General features: G+C 41.4%; 1 protein-coding gene across 6 annotated transcripts in view; it reads left to right on the top strand.

The window, feature by feature from the left end:
- The window catches only part of LOC117415446 (numb-like protein), an 84,885-nt gene that overhangs the window by 49,312 nt on the left and 19,506 nt on the right, over window positions 1–16,067 (top strand). For all 6 annotated transcript variants that reach the window (XM_059026724.1, XM_059026723.1, XM_059026722.1 and 3 more), the window contains 3 exons: window positions 65–206; window positions 5,322–5,396; window positions 13,048–13,122. In XM_059026724.1, coding sequence (XP_058882707.1) covers window positions 81–206; window positions 5,322–5,396; window positions 13,048–13,122 — 276 coding nt within the window. In that variant the 5' untranslated portion in view covers window positions 65–80. The remainder of the gene's footprint in view (window positions 1–64; window positions 207–5,321; window positions 5,397–13,047; window positions 13,123–16,067) is intronic.

The raw sequence follows: 16,067 nt of genomic DNA, 5'->3' as shown, positions 1-16,067 counted from the left end.
TGGTTCTAGCGGTTGGTGTGGGCTGGGCTCCTCCTAACCCTGCCTTTCTCCTCTTGCTCTGCAGTGTGACGGATCCTGCAATGAACAAGCTGCGTCAGAGCCTGCGGAGGAAGAAGCCCTGCTACGTGCCGGAGGCCAGCCGGCCGCACCAATGGCAGTCTGATGAGGAGGCCGTGCGCAAGGGCAAGTGCAGCTTCCCAGTGCGGGTGAGTGCCTTCACACTACATGGGTTTGCTGTAGTGGCCTCTCTGCAGGACGATGTTGGGAAATTCTTGCGCCCCCCTGCCACCCCCCCCCAGCTGTAACGGGACAGAGGCACAAACCCAAGACCTCACACACCACAAACAACTGTCTTCTAAAGAGCCAGGCTTGTCTGAATTCGTAGTTTATAAAGGTTTTATCCTCATTTTACCGACAGGGGTCAGAGTAAGATAGTGGTTCATGCAACTGCCCATCAAAATGCTAAGTAAGGAGTTAACAAAAACGACTCTGATTCCCTGCAAAGCTCTTCTTTCAGCCATTGCTGATGAATTATCCACGCTGAGGTTTTGAAGCCCTTTTTAATCTCTTTTTCATTCACCCAATTAAATTGTGTTATGGGGCGACGTTAGGGAGCGAGGATCCCCCTAGTGCTCCTTCTAGTTTGAGTTTCCAAACTGGGGAGTCTGTCTGTGGAGGACTCCTGCTTCTACAAAATTGAGACAGGAGATCTCCTCCATTTAAATGGTACGCCTGTTTCTGTGAGTTTTAAAGAATATTAGGGGGGTGTGTCACACAGTATTATCCAGTTACATAGGCTTTCGTTTCCAATGAGTGTGTGTGCTTGACCATGTTACACCGTGATCATGAAAGGTAAGGGAGAATGACAGCAGCTCAGCCAGCACATCCTGGCTTCCCTACCAACAGCAGACTGCGAGTGTACATTTATACCAGCTGCTGCTTGAACTGAGTTTTATTTAATACACAGTTTCTATTCATCTACACCCCCTATAAAAACAATGTATATAGTATATTGTAGAAATTCTGTTCATTTGTAGAATGATCTTGTTTTATAAGTGAAATGCCAAAACGACAATTTTTTTAGGGCTTATATCACGCTGTGTTTTCCATTGAGCACTGGTCAATAAGTATTTAATGTATATCACGCTGTGTTTTCCATTGAGCACTGGTCAATAAGTATTTAATGTATATCACGCTGTGTTTTCCACTGAGCACTGGTCAATAAGTATTTAATGTATATCACTCTGTGTTTTCCATTGAGCACTGGTCAATAAGTATTTAATGTATATCACTCTGTGTTTTCCATTGAGCACTGGTCAATAAGTATTTAATGTATATCACTCTGTGTTTTCCATTGAGCACTGGTCAATAAGTATTTAATGTATATCACTCTGTGTTTTCCATTGAGCACTGGTCAATAAGTATTTAATGTATATCACGCTGTGTTTTCCACTGAGCACTGGTCAATTAGTATTTAATGTATATCACTCTGTGTTTTCCATTGAGCACTGGTCAATTAGTATTTAATGTATATCACTGTGTTTTCCATTGAGCACTGGTCAATAAGTATTTAATGTATATCACGCTGTGTTTTCCATTGAGCACTGGTCAATAAGTATTTAATGGACAGGGTGGTAATAGTTTAGAGGGTAAACGTTTAAACATTAGCCAGGTTTTAAAGAAATTGTCCCTGAACGTTTAACCGTTGTCAGAATTATGCAGGTGTTTTACATTGTAGCGAGTGTAGACCAATGTATTTCCTATCCAGTAGTTCTTCACTGTATTTTCCTTTTATAATTAAATACTGCACACACAGTCTTATACAAAGATACATGTTGCAGTCATTTCTTATGATGGTTTTTCAGATTGGTTATTAACATCCCCAATATGTTATAGCTGAAATGTTAAACGCGTTTTAATCCTAAAGTTTAGGAAACTAAACACCCCTGAGGCCACCGCCTATATTTCAACAAGTTATAACAAGGTGTATCTTACCATTAAAATGAGGCATGCCTACAGCTCTGGCCAAAAGAGTTGCATCACATAGAATTTCAGGATTGAGACATAAAAAAAAAACCTACATGAATATAATTGATATATTTTATTTAACATCATGTAATCGAATAAACTACAAAATGATATCGGAAGCCATAATAGAAGTCATGTTGGGTTTCAAAATGTTTTTTTTAATTTGTCAGTTTTTAATTAAGTATATGGAAAACTACAAAGCTGCATGTAATTGAATATGTTAAGGTAACATTATTCAGCAGGTTTCATTCGACTTTATGAAGCAAAATGAGTTCATTCTACAGGGTGATGCGAAACGTATGTCCATAGCTGTACTTGTGATAGCTTACAGTACCTTACATGTGTTCACAGGGGTCACACTGCCTCATTGTGTGCAAGGTGACTAATACAACTATTTTAACTGTTTTTATTTACTTAAGCTACTGCCTCGTATCATTTTCGTTTTATTATAGTTCCCTCCTGTAAAACTCCTTCAGTATCTGTGAGGAGATCACATTCACCACATACTGAGAGCTTAGCCGAGTTTTAAAAAGGCTGGAGCAGCCAGGGGTGTAGCCCGGATCAAGCAGTGGAATCTACTACAGCCCCGGTGCACCCCATGCTCAGTGGTGTAGCGTTTACCCACTTCTCATGTAAGGGTTACAGAGTTTACTCATTTCTACTCTCCTGTGATACGCAAATCCTGGGTTAAAGACAACATATTTTAACGGTGAGCAACTGTGTTGTGTTGCTGTGCGCGAGACTGACTCAGTCAGAACTGTGATGCGAGCAGGAGGTGTGGCCACTGGACTACGTGTTCTGTGTGAGTGTTCTGTGATTGGTTGTTCTCTTCTGTTACTGTTCTGTTGTTCGGCACACTGGTCCTGCAGGGCGGTGCTAGTAGCCTTCATCCTAGCCCGCGATAGGACACTCGCAGAACTGTTCACGTGAAGCTCACTGTCGGGTCTGTGACTGTTCACACATGAACAGCACCTGAGAGGGAAAGGACTGGAGGAGAGGGGAGACTCCAATAACAGTGTATCTGTTCAACTCCACCAAACAGGGGCATTTACCCACTTTCTCAACGCACTTTGTGAAGCCAGTGGAGACTAGTATTAGAGACTGACTTTTTGACAGCTCTGCACATTTCTTAAAAACTAACATTATACTGTTCCAGGGGCAAAATCATTTTCCCATGGAAATTCTTCAGAAGATGAAATGAAATGCATTAAAAAAAATAATATCTTGAAGCTGAATAAACTTTCTGGCCAATTCTGTGTGTGGTCTGGATCCCTTTTGGATTTCCTGAGCCGCCAAATATGTGTTGCCTGGTTTAGTTTTGTCTGGAAATTTCACAAGCTTGTCCCAGAAGAAAGTGATACGGTACATGTTTGTTTATGTCTATAACAAGCTCGTTCCATACTGGTACTAGCTGAGGATTTCTTCAGGAGTACACATTCAGAATAGGCTCACATTTAATGTGCTATACAGTGGGCAGTTTCCACCAGCCTTAGAAATCAGCATCTTTGCTAATCATGATCTCTCTCAACACAGAACACAATACACTACCGGTAGCTTTATAAACATTTACCTTAAAGGGAATATGTATAGGTCTGAACTGGGGGACTGGGCTGGGCCAGCACTAGTTACCTCTGACGTAATTACCTCCACCATCAATGTCATGCTGTTTAAAATGAATACCAGTCTTGGAGTTGGAGGACTGCAGTTACTGTACAGAATTACAAACGCTTTCATGAAGATTTTTCAGATGCATAGACCCGGGGGAAATACTGGTATCAAGAAAAATTTTCTTCTTCTTACTATTTTACATATATATGCTTCTGCAGAAAGTTGCATTATACACTATTACAATGTGTATATATTCGCCTATGTTACAATGAGAACAGTTATGCCTAAAAACAGATTTGCCCAACAGGAAGGGCAGTTTGAACTGCTAGTGGTAACTGGTAACGTTGCTTTTTGACTGAAACATACCTGCACTGGCAATGTCACGTCAGCCTTTCTCTTTCATAATTAGGCAGTTGTGTCTGTCCGTCCGTCTGCCTGTCTGTCACTCTCTACATGGTGAGCATAACTGGCTTCATTTTTCACAAATCTTCACCAAACTTTGATTATACAATCTGAGCCTCATAAATGTTTCAAATTCTTTTGGCTGTAATCTGATACATTTATGCACGTATTTGAACGAGTGCATGCAGTCTTTCACGTTTTTACTTTTGTGATTTATGAGGACCCACTGGTTACAGGTACAGTAAGTGGCCACAAGTATTCATTGAGAACAGCAGCTGGACATGTTTACATGAGGGAGGGGTGAAAGCAGGACCGAAACTTAAACAATGCGAAACGTCCAGGCGATTTACTCTATAGTCTCTATAGTCTATGTGATTTATGTCTGCATATGATTTTGTAAACCAGCAAATATAGTAATTTATTTTAAAAGAGAATATTCACACAATAAACCACTTGAAGAAATAGGACACATTTTTCTAGCATAAGGTGTAGGATACATAAAATCATAGACCACAATGCAGTTTACAAATAAACTGAAACACTTTTTAGCTTGTATGACAGGAACAAAAAACACTACCTGCTTGTCTAACTAATAATCTCCATAACAATTACTTTAAAAGGTCACTATATATATATATATATATATATATATATATATATATATATATATATATATATATATATATATATATATATATATATAAAATATGGAAAAATGACTCTATCGAAGTGCTATTTAAAATAAAACCTGAAACTAATTTATTATACAAAAGTGAGATATCGGTGCTTGTAGTTCTTGTCAGACGGGATGCGTTTTGCAGAGCTCCGCACGTCACTTTGGTCTGGGCAAAACATGCTCTGCTCTGAGAAACTGTTTCTTCAGGCTTTTTGATGCATCCGTGGAAAAAACTCCAGTTTACTGCAAAGTTTAATGAAGAAAACTGGGGTGTTTGGATGCAAGGGAGAGATATAATGATTTTAATTTTCAAACAGCAAGGGGAAGGGGGGGCAGTTCCACTCTCCAGGCGAAATGATCATGGAAGTGCAAGATGATCAGAAGGAAGGCCTGCAAACAGAGATTTCTTTTTTTTAAATTGAAATCATTGAAACCTCGTTTGTGAATAAGCTGAGCGTGGCGTGGGCAGTGGATGGAGGTGTTTAATTAGCTGCAGTTATTTAGCATGGTGAGTTCATGCTTCGGTCGCGTGCTTCTTGTGAAAGCCGCGGTGTTGTGTATCGTGTAATTGCTGCTGCCTGACTCGGCACTCTGCTCTTCCTCGCAGTATCTGGGGCACGTGGAGGTGGATGAATCTCGAGGCATGCACGTGTGTGAAGAGGCAGTGAAGAAGCTGAAAACCGTGAGTACTGAGCAGACCTGGCTCACTTTCAATTGGAATTGTGTCCTGTGTAACTTTGATTGCAATAACAATGTCATCGTAGTTGAACCTAGGCACACCTGCGTACTGTCATTGTAATTGCCATGTAATTGATCAATTACAGTTCAATTGCACACCTTTCCAAGCTTAATCATTCACAGTTCCATCATGGTTTACTTTGAGCAATCATTCTTCTTGTATTCAACCACTTTTAGTGACCTTTCCCATTAGTTTAAAAAAATTATAGTATGTTTCTGTATTTCTACCTGTGATTACTGCTTGATAGAATACACAGAGTAAAACATTTTAATGTGTGTGGCTGTTTATGTTACTTTTTAGTGTGATTTTTATAATTGCAATTACTGCAGCATAACTATAACTGTATTTGTAATTAAAATAGCATTGTGATTGCAATTTCAGCAAACTGTAATCGTAATTAATTAATTGTAATTGACCCCATGTGGAGTCTAGCAGTGACTGTGTGCAGTGTGACAATGGTATTAGAGATCAGCTTGCAGTGGGGTCTAGCTGTGACTGTGTGCAGTGTGACAATGGTATTAGAAATCAGCTTGCAGTGGGGTCTAGCTGTGACTGTGTGCAGTGTGACAATGGTATTAGAGATCAGCTTGCAGTGCGGTCTAGCTGTGACTGTGCAGTGTGACAATGGTATTAGAGATCAGCTTGCAGTGGGGTCTAGCTGTGACTGTGTGCAGTGTGACAATGGTATTAGAGATCAGCTTGCAGTGGGGTCTAGCTGTGACTGTGTGCAGTGTGACAATGGTATTAGAGATCAGCTTGCAGTGCGGTCTAGCTGTGACTGTGCAGTGTGACAATGGTATTAGAGATCAGCTTGCAGTGGGGTCTAGCTGTGACTGTGTGCAGTGTGACAATGGTATTAGAGATCAGCTTGCAGTGGGGTCTAGCTGTGACTGTGTGCAGTGTGACAATGGTATTAGAGATCAGCTTGCAGTGCGGTCTAGCTGTGACTGTGTGCAGTGTGACAATGGTATTAGAGATCAGCTTGCAGTGCGGTCTAGCTGTGACTGTGTGCAGTGTGACAATGGTATTAGAGATCAGCTTGCAGTGGGGTCTAGCTGTGACAATGGTATTAGAGCAGAGCAGAACGGTTTGGCAATAACGTAAACTCCAAACTTTCATTCTGTTTTATTTTAAAAAAGTATAGTAAAAGAACAAGCGTTTGTAAAATGGGAATTTTGAACTGACAACCGAAACCGAAACCGAACCTACAATAGGGTGTGCATTTGCAGAAATCAGTTTGACTGTTTGCCACATTTGTTCTGCGAATCCTACGCAGGCCCACTTGTGCAATTTCGCTCATTATAAGGTATTTTCTGTTGTTGGTCAGATCTCATGATGCTAAACAGCATACTGCAGACTGAAGTTGTTAAAGATGGTGCTCGCATTAAACAATGGATGCAAAATAGGATAAAAGTGCAGAACTGACAGGTGTGCCTGCATAGGATGAGATACATATGGAAAAAAGCAAAGAAAGGGGCAGTAGACAAGTTCTGCAATTATATCCCCTACGGTAGCTCCATTATAGGGGAATTCATTTATGTTCTTGTTTTAAACGGTACAGTGGTACACTGCTACTGCTATAACAAAGCTTTTTTGCAGTGGGTTAGATGGTGTATAGGAATGGAAATACAATAGAATTAGACACGGCTCTCGGCACTCCTTATCTGAAATTATTATTGTTTTGATTTGGCACAGCTTTTCATTCCACTTAGCAGGATATCAGCTTCAAAGATTTCCAGGCTGGCAACATAAGCCCCCCACCCCAGGGCCTTTGCATTTTAATTGAGTTTTACTGCTTGTGGAAAGTAAAATTTAAAGAAAATAACTCAAACTGTCTTAATGTCCCCTGCGTTCGGCACACTCTGATCTCTTATCGGAGATTCACACACAAGCGGTGACTCTCTGGCCCTCAGATTAGGCAAATGAGCTTTTATCAGCTTGGCACACTTTGAAAGTCATTTTGAGGGTAGTTGGGTTTTGAGATCGTCACAGTATGTTTTCATTTACTCTTTTAATTAACTCCTATTCTTTTTTTAAAAGAGAGAAAAAAAATAGAACCAAACAACTAAAAATATAATTCAACGTCTCTTCTTTTTTTTTTTTTTTGGTTGTAAAACTGTTTTTATTGTTTTACCTTTTGCTTTAACAGACAATAACTCTTTATTCTACATTTGCAACTTGAGGGACACAGCAAACAAACAATCAAAGAGAAGATAAAATATTATTATTATTATTATTATTATTATTATTATTTATTTCTTAGCAGACGCCCTTATCCAGGGCGACTTACAATCGTAAGCAAATACATTTCAAGTGTTACAATTCAAGTAATACAATAAGTTCAAGAAATACAATAATTTTTGTTCAAGCAAAGTACAAGTGTGACAAACCACAATTCAATAATACAGCAGATAATAGTGATAGTTACATCAGGATATGATTAAATAGTGATAGTTACATCAGGATATGATTAAATACAAAGTACTGCAGGTACAACTTACAATCGTAAGCAAATACATTTCAAGTGTTACAATGCAAGAAATACAATAACTTTTGTTCAAGCAAAGTACAAGTGTGACAAACCACAATTCAATAATACAGCAGATAATAGTGATAGTTACATCAGGATATGATTAAATAGTGATGATTAAATACAAAGTACTACAGGTTAAACACTTGGCAGATTACAGTATTCTGAAGTACAGGATTAAATGCAGTAAAATAGGGGGCAGATAAGAGCAAAATAAAGCACATTTACATGAAGGGTGATAGTGTCCCAGGATACAAACAGAGGAGTTCTACAGGTGCTGTTTGAAGAGGTGAGTCTTAAGGAGGCGCCGGAATGTGGTCAGGGACTGGGCAGTCCTGACATCTGTAGGAAGGTCATTCCACCACTGCGGAGCAAGGGTGGAGAAGGAGCGGGCTCTGGAGGCAGGGGAGTGTAGCGGAGGTAGAGCTAGTCTTCTAGTGCAGGCGGAGCGGAGAGGTCGAGTGGGGGTGTAGGGAGAGATGAGTCTGGTCAAGGCATCTGTAGGCTAGTACAAGAGTCTTGAACTGGATGCGAGCGGTGATCGGGATCCAGTGGAGCGAGCGGAGTAGTGGAGTAGCGTGGGCGAAGCGAGGCAGAGAGAACACCAGGCGGGCAGCAGAGTTCTGGATGAGCTGGAGCGGACGGGTGGCGGACGCAGGGAGGCCAGCCAGGAGGGAGTTGCAGTAGTCTAGGCGGGAGAGTACCAGGGCCTGGACCAGGAGCTGGGTAGCGTAGTTGGTGAGGAAGGGTCGGATTCTTCGGATGTTGCTCAGGAAGAATCGGCAAGTGCGTGCCAGAGTGGAGATGTGCTGGGAATAAGAGAGGCAGGGGTCCAGGGTGACTCCAAGGTTCTTAGCTGAGGAAGAGGGAGAGAGTGTGGTAGATTCCAGAGGAACAGAGATAGAGAGCTCAGAGGAGGGGGAGGAGGAGGGAAAGAAAAGGAGGTCAGATTTAGAGATGTTGAGTTTGAGGTGATGCGAGTGCATCCAGGAGGAAATAGCAGACAGACAGGTAGAGATACGGGAGGAGATGGTGGAGTCAGAGGTGGGGAAGGAGAGGAAAATCTGAGCATCATCAGCATAGAAATGGTATGAGAAACCATAGGATGCGATGAGGGGGACATGTATTTGTCCACTTCTTCCCCCCCCCCCCCCAACTAATAATCGGAGAGCCGGAGATCCTTCAACATCTTGCTCCAGATCTTTTCACATTGAGCTATTTTGTTTTTATATTCTGTCATTTTCAATGTTTAAACAGCAAAGCATTACATTTTTCAATTGCTGGATTTTAAGAGCTGATCTTGACTTCCAGTTTTGCAGGATTAACTTCTTTAGAACAAGTGAAGATAACATCACTCTCCAGCCAAAAGGATACCTCAGGTTAGAGTTATGAATTGAATCACGGAGCAGGCTTAGGGAGGTGCTCAGATCTATAGTAGTCAAGTGGAGGACAGCCAGCTCTCCAACTCGCTTCACGGTCTCCTAATTTCTATCCAGCAATCCCAGAAGGAAGGCATCAAAGAGTCTGTTTTGTATTTTACATTTTAAACAAATATCTGGGATGCTATTTTTAAATTTGTTTAAAACATTCCGGGTGTAATAAATTCTAGTCATTAGTTTTAGATTGTTTTAAACGTAGATTTTCGTTAGTAGTGACATCTGACGTTTGTACCCAGCATGCTTTCTGGTTTAGAGCTACATTATCTAGGTCAAAAACCAAATTCCATCTGTCATGCATTTTGTCTAAAGATGAATTCAACGTCTCTTCAGCCCTCCCAGGTTTGTTTCTTGGTTTTGTAACATCGTTGTTTTGTATGGTTGTAAGAGTTAATAAAAGGCTTGCTTTGAAATGATACTCCATTATGTGTAAAGAGAGTTTCTAACATTTAAAGGCAGTATGTTCTCCCTCACATGGCCCTCTTAGCTGTAGAGGTTTATATCATCGTCTGGACTCTATGTGGTCGCCAGTTATATCTTGGTCTTAGTTTGTTTGGTTCTAGTGTGTGTTATTTTTAAATAGGAGTTAATTAAAGGAGTGAAATTATTGGACAAACAGTACTCCAGATCAGGAAGGCTTCAGAACTGATGTATGCCCGAAATGGCAATTTTATTCATCCCTATACTATTGATCTACTTTTAAAACTTTGTCCCCACTTGCAAACTCTGTAGCACAGAACCAGAAAGACTGTGGCAGAGCAGTTTTGCACACGAGTCAGTGTGGGAGCACAGCCAGCAGGGATAACTATCATCGGACACATCACAGAGATTGCTAACTGCATCCCATCTAATGAGAAGAGTAACAGAGATTTTAGAAAACCAATCTTTTTTTTTAATATGGCTACAGCGTTTCACCAAATGTTACTGTTTTTATTTATTTATTTTTTACCAAATTAAGTCATAAAAATAAAAGATTTCTCTGACGAGAGTCTTGACGAGAAGTCTTTCTCAAGGTCTTAGTTCAACGCATCACTATTTTATAGTTCCAGGTGTTTTATGAGACAGAACTTCTGATTGCTGTGAATTCTTAATTCTTACTTTAATTATGTTTTATTGGTGGAACATGATATCTTCTTTTGTGGGATTATAATTATCTCAATTTTGTTTCATTTTTTAAACCGTGCAATTGCCTCTCCTAAAGCAAAACATATTTCTAAATGGTGGTCTGATAATCAGATAACGTGTGCCAGCTCTGCTCGGGTGTGGTGTGGGGGTGTCTGTTGATAGGAGCCAGTCCAGAGTGTCCTGTACTATCAGGATGATGTAAAGCAGGGCAGCATGGGGGTGTCATTGCTTCAGTCCCTCACCACTCCTGGGCCCTTGCTGAAAATCATGAAGCATGATAATTGGATGGTTTTAGGAGAGTGCCTTCGCCTAATTCTGTCATGTCTACAAGATGAGAGTCTATAAATAGCGTGGTCTACGTCATTCAGAATGACTCAGATAAACACAACCCACACAAAGGTGTAAAATTGACTGCAGATTGACCACATTTATTTCCTTTTCATATCTTGGCTGCAGGACAGAGCCCCACACATTTTTATGTTCGAAGATATCATTTTAAAAATGTCTTTTGGTATTTTTATTGTTCAACAAAGTGTTTGAATGATGCCCTGACCCACCATCATTGAGAGCCACCTGAGATACAGCAATACCATCATGTCTATCCCCAACACCTTCATTCAAGATTTAACAAGGAGAATTTCAAATGGCACTATTTACTATCTATGATACCTGATGTACAATATTTGTATTCGTTTTTTTTAACATGCAAGGCAGATATTGGGACATCCGAGAACATTTCTAGCTATTTTTAATTATCCCTGCATATCCACCCCTTACATGATCAGTAATATCTCATAAACCATTTCAGCTTGCAGCTTCATATTTTCAGTGCTGCGGAAATTCTTCTAGCAAAATCTAACAGCACCCTTTGCTTTGACCTGTGGCTTTAAGATGGCTGCCCTATTGAGTGTTCCTATGACTAAGTGTGTTCTATAAAAAGACAGTTTGAGTCATTTTCTTTATTATTATTATTATTATTATTATTATTATTATTATTATTATTATTATTTATTTCTTAGCAGATGCCCTTATCCAGGGCGACTTACAATCGTAAGCAAATACATTTCAAGTGTTACAATACAAGTAATACAATAAGAGCAAGAAATACAATAACTTTTGTTCAAGTGTGACAAACCACAATTCAATAATACATCAGATAATAGTGGTAGTTACATCAGGATATGATTAAATAGTGATAGTTACATCAGGATATGATTAAATACAAAATACTACAGGTTAAACACTTGGCAGATTACAGTATTCTGAAGTACAGGATTAAATGCAGTAAAATAGGGGGCAGATAAGAGCAAAATAGAGCACATTTAAATGAAGGGTGATAGTGTCCCAGGATACAAACAGAGGAGTTCTACAGGTGCTGTTTGAAGAGGTGAGTCTTAAGGAGGCGCCGGAATGTGGTCAGGGACTGGGCAGTCCTGACATCTGTAGGAAAGATACAGTGTCTCTGACACAGTGTCTGTGTCGTTAGTACACAGCTGTATTCTATGATTCTCTCAATGCAGTATATCCGTTTTACTTTGTTTACAAACCATTTGATCTGATATGACGCTTAGATTATGATTTGTTTTTATTCTCAAACTCCCCTTTCTAGTTTAGGTAACACTTGTATTTATACCCAGATGATATTCCAGACAATATTCCACATAAAATACTCCTAGATATACAGGTAGTGAACAAAAAAATGGAAACACCAATGTAAAGTCACTTAATAGGGCGTTGGGCCACTATGGTATCCCGCTCTGTGGAGTTCTCGGCGGATCGTTTTTGATGAAACTGGCTGCTCGCGCCCCAGGTTGAAATTTGCAGTCAATTGATCTGCAGTTGCTCGCCTGTTTTGCCTTGCACTTCGAATTAATGCACGGATATCACAATCCTGGAGTATGCGCTTCCGCCCACTGTTGCCCTTTGCTGATGATGTCTTTCCCTCAGAGTTCCATGCCGACATCACCTTAGACATAGTTGCTCATGAAACATCAGCAAGTTGAGCTGTCTTGGTCACTGAAGCTCCTGCCAAACGCGCCCCAACAATCTCTCCTCTTTCAAAGTCACTGAGGTCTCCTCTTGCAGCCATGCTAGCTATAATTATAGGCAACCAGGCCTGTCCAGCATTTTTATACATGACCCTAAGCATGCTGGGATGTTATTTGCTTAATTAACGCATGAGCCACACCTGTGTGGAAGCCCTTGCTTTCAATATACTTGGTGTCCCTCATTTACCCAGGTGTTTCCATTTTTTTGTTCACTACCTGTACATTTACCATAATACTCTGGTAAAAAGATTAGGTTTGGGGTTTAGATAGTGGACAGTTTGACAATGAGACAAATGTATTGATTGGTGAATAATGAGTTCTGAGAATGTTCTGTTTGTGCTCTCAGTTTTCTAAGATAATAGAATTGTGTGCAATGGCTATTTCCTGTATTGAATTGAGTGGGTGTTCTCTCCAGGCTGAACTGCCTTGTGTATTTAATGTATCCTTCCTTTCAGATTGGAAAGAAGTCTGTGAAAGCAGTCTTGTGGGTGTCTGCAGATGGTCTGAGGGTCGTAGACGATAAAACAAAGGTAAGAACTCCTTTTAAAATGGCTACTGAAACTAAAGCCATTCCTAAAGCCGTAGGTAACAGGTAGAAGTAATTGACACTTTTAGCATCACGTAAAAGTCAGTGTTGGAAGTTATTTTTAAAAAGGAACCTGTTCCAGTTACTTTAACAAAATTGCCACTAGTTACTGTAATGTCCATGTGCCGCACTTACATTTACAGATATTATAAATCACAACTGTGAGGGAACTTTGTAAAGACATCCTTTAGCCCAGGTTATTGAAAGTATCACAATCTAAGATATTTGGATGCAGCTGTTAGTCTGTGTATGAACGCACATGTCGCACTGCGATTACATACCATGTCTGGCCACTTCTATTAGGACCTGCATCATCCTGGTGTGGGGCATGTTCTCCTGGTATACCCTGGTGTGGGGCGTGTTCTACTGGTATACCCTGGTGTGGGGCGTGTTCTCCTGGTATACCCTGGTGTGGGCGTGTTCTCCTGGTATACCCTGGTGTGGGGCGTGTTCTCCTGGTATACCCTGGTGTGGGGCGTGTTCTCCTGGTATACCCTGGTGTGGGGCGTGTTCTCCTGGTATACCCTGGTGTGGGGCGTGTTCTCCTGGTATACCCTGGTGTGGGGCGTGTTCTCCTGGTATACCCTGGTGGGGGCGTGTTCTCCTGGTATACCCTGGTGGGGGCGTGTTCTCCTGGTTTACCCTGGTGTGGGGCGTGTTCTCCTGGTATACCCTGGTGTGGGGCGTGTTCTCCTGGTATACCCTGGTGTGGGCATATTCTCCTGGTATACCCTGGTGTGGGGCGTGTTCTCCTGGTATACCCTGATGTGGAGCGTGTTCTCCTGGTATACCCTGGTGTGGGGCGTGTTCTCCTGGTATACCCTGATGTGGAGCGTGTTCTCCTGGTATACCCTGGTGTGGGGCGTGTTCTCCTGGTATACCCTGATTACTCTGGAAGACTGAATGGATGCCTTGGCTTACTTCGGCATTGATCAAGTCCACTTACTTGTACCCCGATGGCAATGACTTCTTTCAAGATGATCATGCACCTTTCCAGCGTGGCAGAGTTGTGAATGGGTTGAGGAGCACGGCTGAGACTGTGACCAAGCTTCCACAATCTACTGATCACAGTCCAGTTGATTCGGTGCTACAAGGCTGTGATCAGGGCAAACCGATTAGGTCCTGATAAAGTGGCCATGCAATTTACATCTAGCCACAGCTGGAAATTAATGGATATAGACTTAGGACAGAGTGTAGGAGACACTTCCTTTTTTTTATTTTTTTTTAATAAAAATGTAATTGTCGCCAATGGATTTTTTACCCTATTTTTTCCCAATTTGGACTCGCCAATTCTATGTATTGATCTCTGTCCACCGCTGCAACCCCTGCGCCGACTCGCGAAACAGCGGCAGACACACGCGTCCTCTGAAACGTGCCCTGCCAAGCCGGCTTTTTTCACACTACAGGTCCACAGTGAAGCCATCAGACCTGTAGTGTCAGAGGACAACACAGATCTGAATGGCTCCACAGCAGACCCGCAGGCGCCCTGCCGGACACAGGAGTCGCTGGTGCGTGGTGAAACCGAGGATTACCCTGCCGATCTGAGCCCTCCCTACCCGGGCGGCACTCGGCCAATTGTGTGCCGCCCCCAGGGATCTCCAGGTCACGGTCGGCAAATGACATAGCCTGGATACGAACCAGCGATCTCCAGGCTATAGGGCGCATCCTGCACTCCACACGGAGCGCCTTCAGTGGATGCACCACTCGGCAGCCCCTAGGAGACACTTCTTCTTCACACAGAGAGTGGTGTGACCAATGCAAACTGCGTTCATTTCCCTACCATATAAAAAGGACATTGAGGCCTTGGAGAGTCCAACGAAGAGCAACCAGACTAATCCCAGGGCTTAAAGAGACAGACTAAGGACACTTCTTCACAAAGAGAGTTCTGAGGAGATGTAATGGGCTTCCTAGTCATGTTGTTGAGGTGGAAGCACTTGGTTCCTTTAAGAACCAATCTGACAAAGTCCTGAAATCAAACAGCTACTGGGAACTGGACGAGCATTGATGGGCCAAATGGCTTCCTCTCGTTCGTAAATCATCTTTTGTTCTAGTGAAATAGGTATAGTGAATAACAAACGCATTGCTTTATCATTCTTTTCTATTTTATCCCCTCTACACTAATTTGTGGCTTCTTGTCTTTCATTGCTTCTGTTTTAAAACCTGCTGTACACTTTGATTGTAGGAAATGCACCATTTGCAGCCTCAGTCCCTACTCACTGTTTTTTTTCAAACGCTGCGTTATTTTACAATCTGCTGAAGTCTCAACAATGATAATAAAAGGCTATTCAGCAGCCAAGGGCTTTCCCACTGTCCCTCCCAGTTGAAATAATGAGGCAGTTATAAAAGTTTCTTTTGAGTCATAGCAAGTCCCTTTGTGTCCTGCTGTTCAGAAACAGGAAAGTGTTGCTGTTTCTCTCCCCCCACACTCCTCTGCTTTGGTTACTCAGCAATTACCAGCACTAATAGTTCCCTGTGGCTAGGACTCACACAAAAGCACTGGGCTTCCAAACCTCCCAGCGTCTCTCATTTTATAGGTTATCTGGATCGTTTATTATTTCCAGTTACCTTTTCAGGGAGATGGGGGAGGGGGTACACTGTACGAAGCCTTTTAATTCCAAACTGGTCTGTATTGTACAATGTTTGCCTTTTTAATGAAATAATAACAGGGCTCTGTACATAGGGGTTTCATGTAATTAATTGCTCCTAATGCTGTATAATTATTATTATTATTATTATTATTATTATTATTATTATTATTATTATTATTATTATTATTATTATTTGTTTATTTAGCAGACGCCTTTATCAAAGGCGACTTACAGAGACAAGGGTGTGTGAACTATGCATCAGCTGCAGAGTCACTTAAAACTACATCTCACCTGAAAGATG

Source organism: Acipenser ruthenus, chromosome 7, assembly GCF_902713425.1.
Source record: "Acipenser ruthenus chromosome 7, fAciRut3.2 maternal haplotype, whole genome shotgun sequence".
Lineage (NCBI taxonomy): Eukaryota > Metazoa > Chordata > Actinopteri > Acipenseriformes > Acipenseridae > Acipenser > Acipenser ruthenus.
Note: the sequence above shows the minus strand (reverse complement) of the source record. Positions and strands in the feature narration are given on the sequence as shown.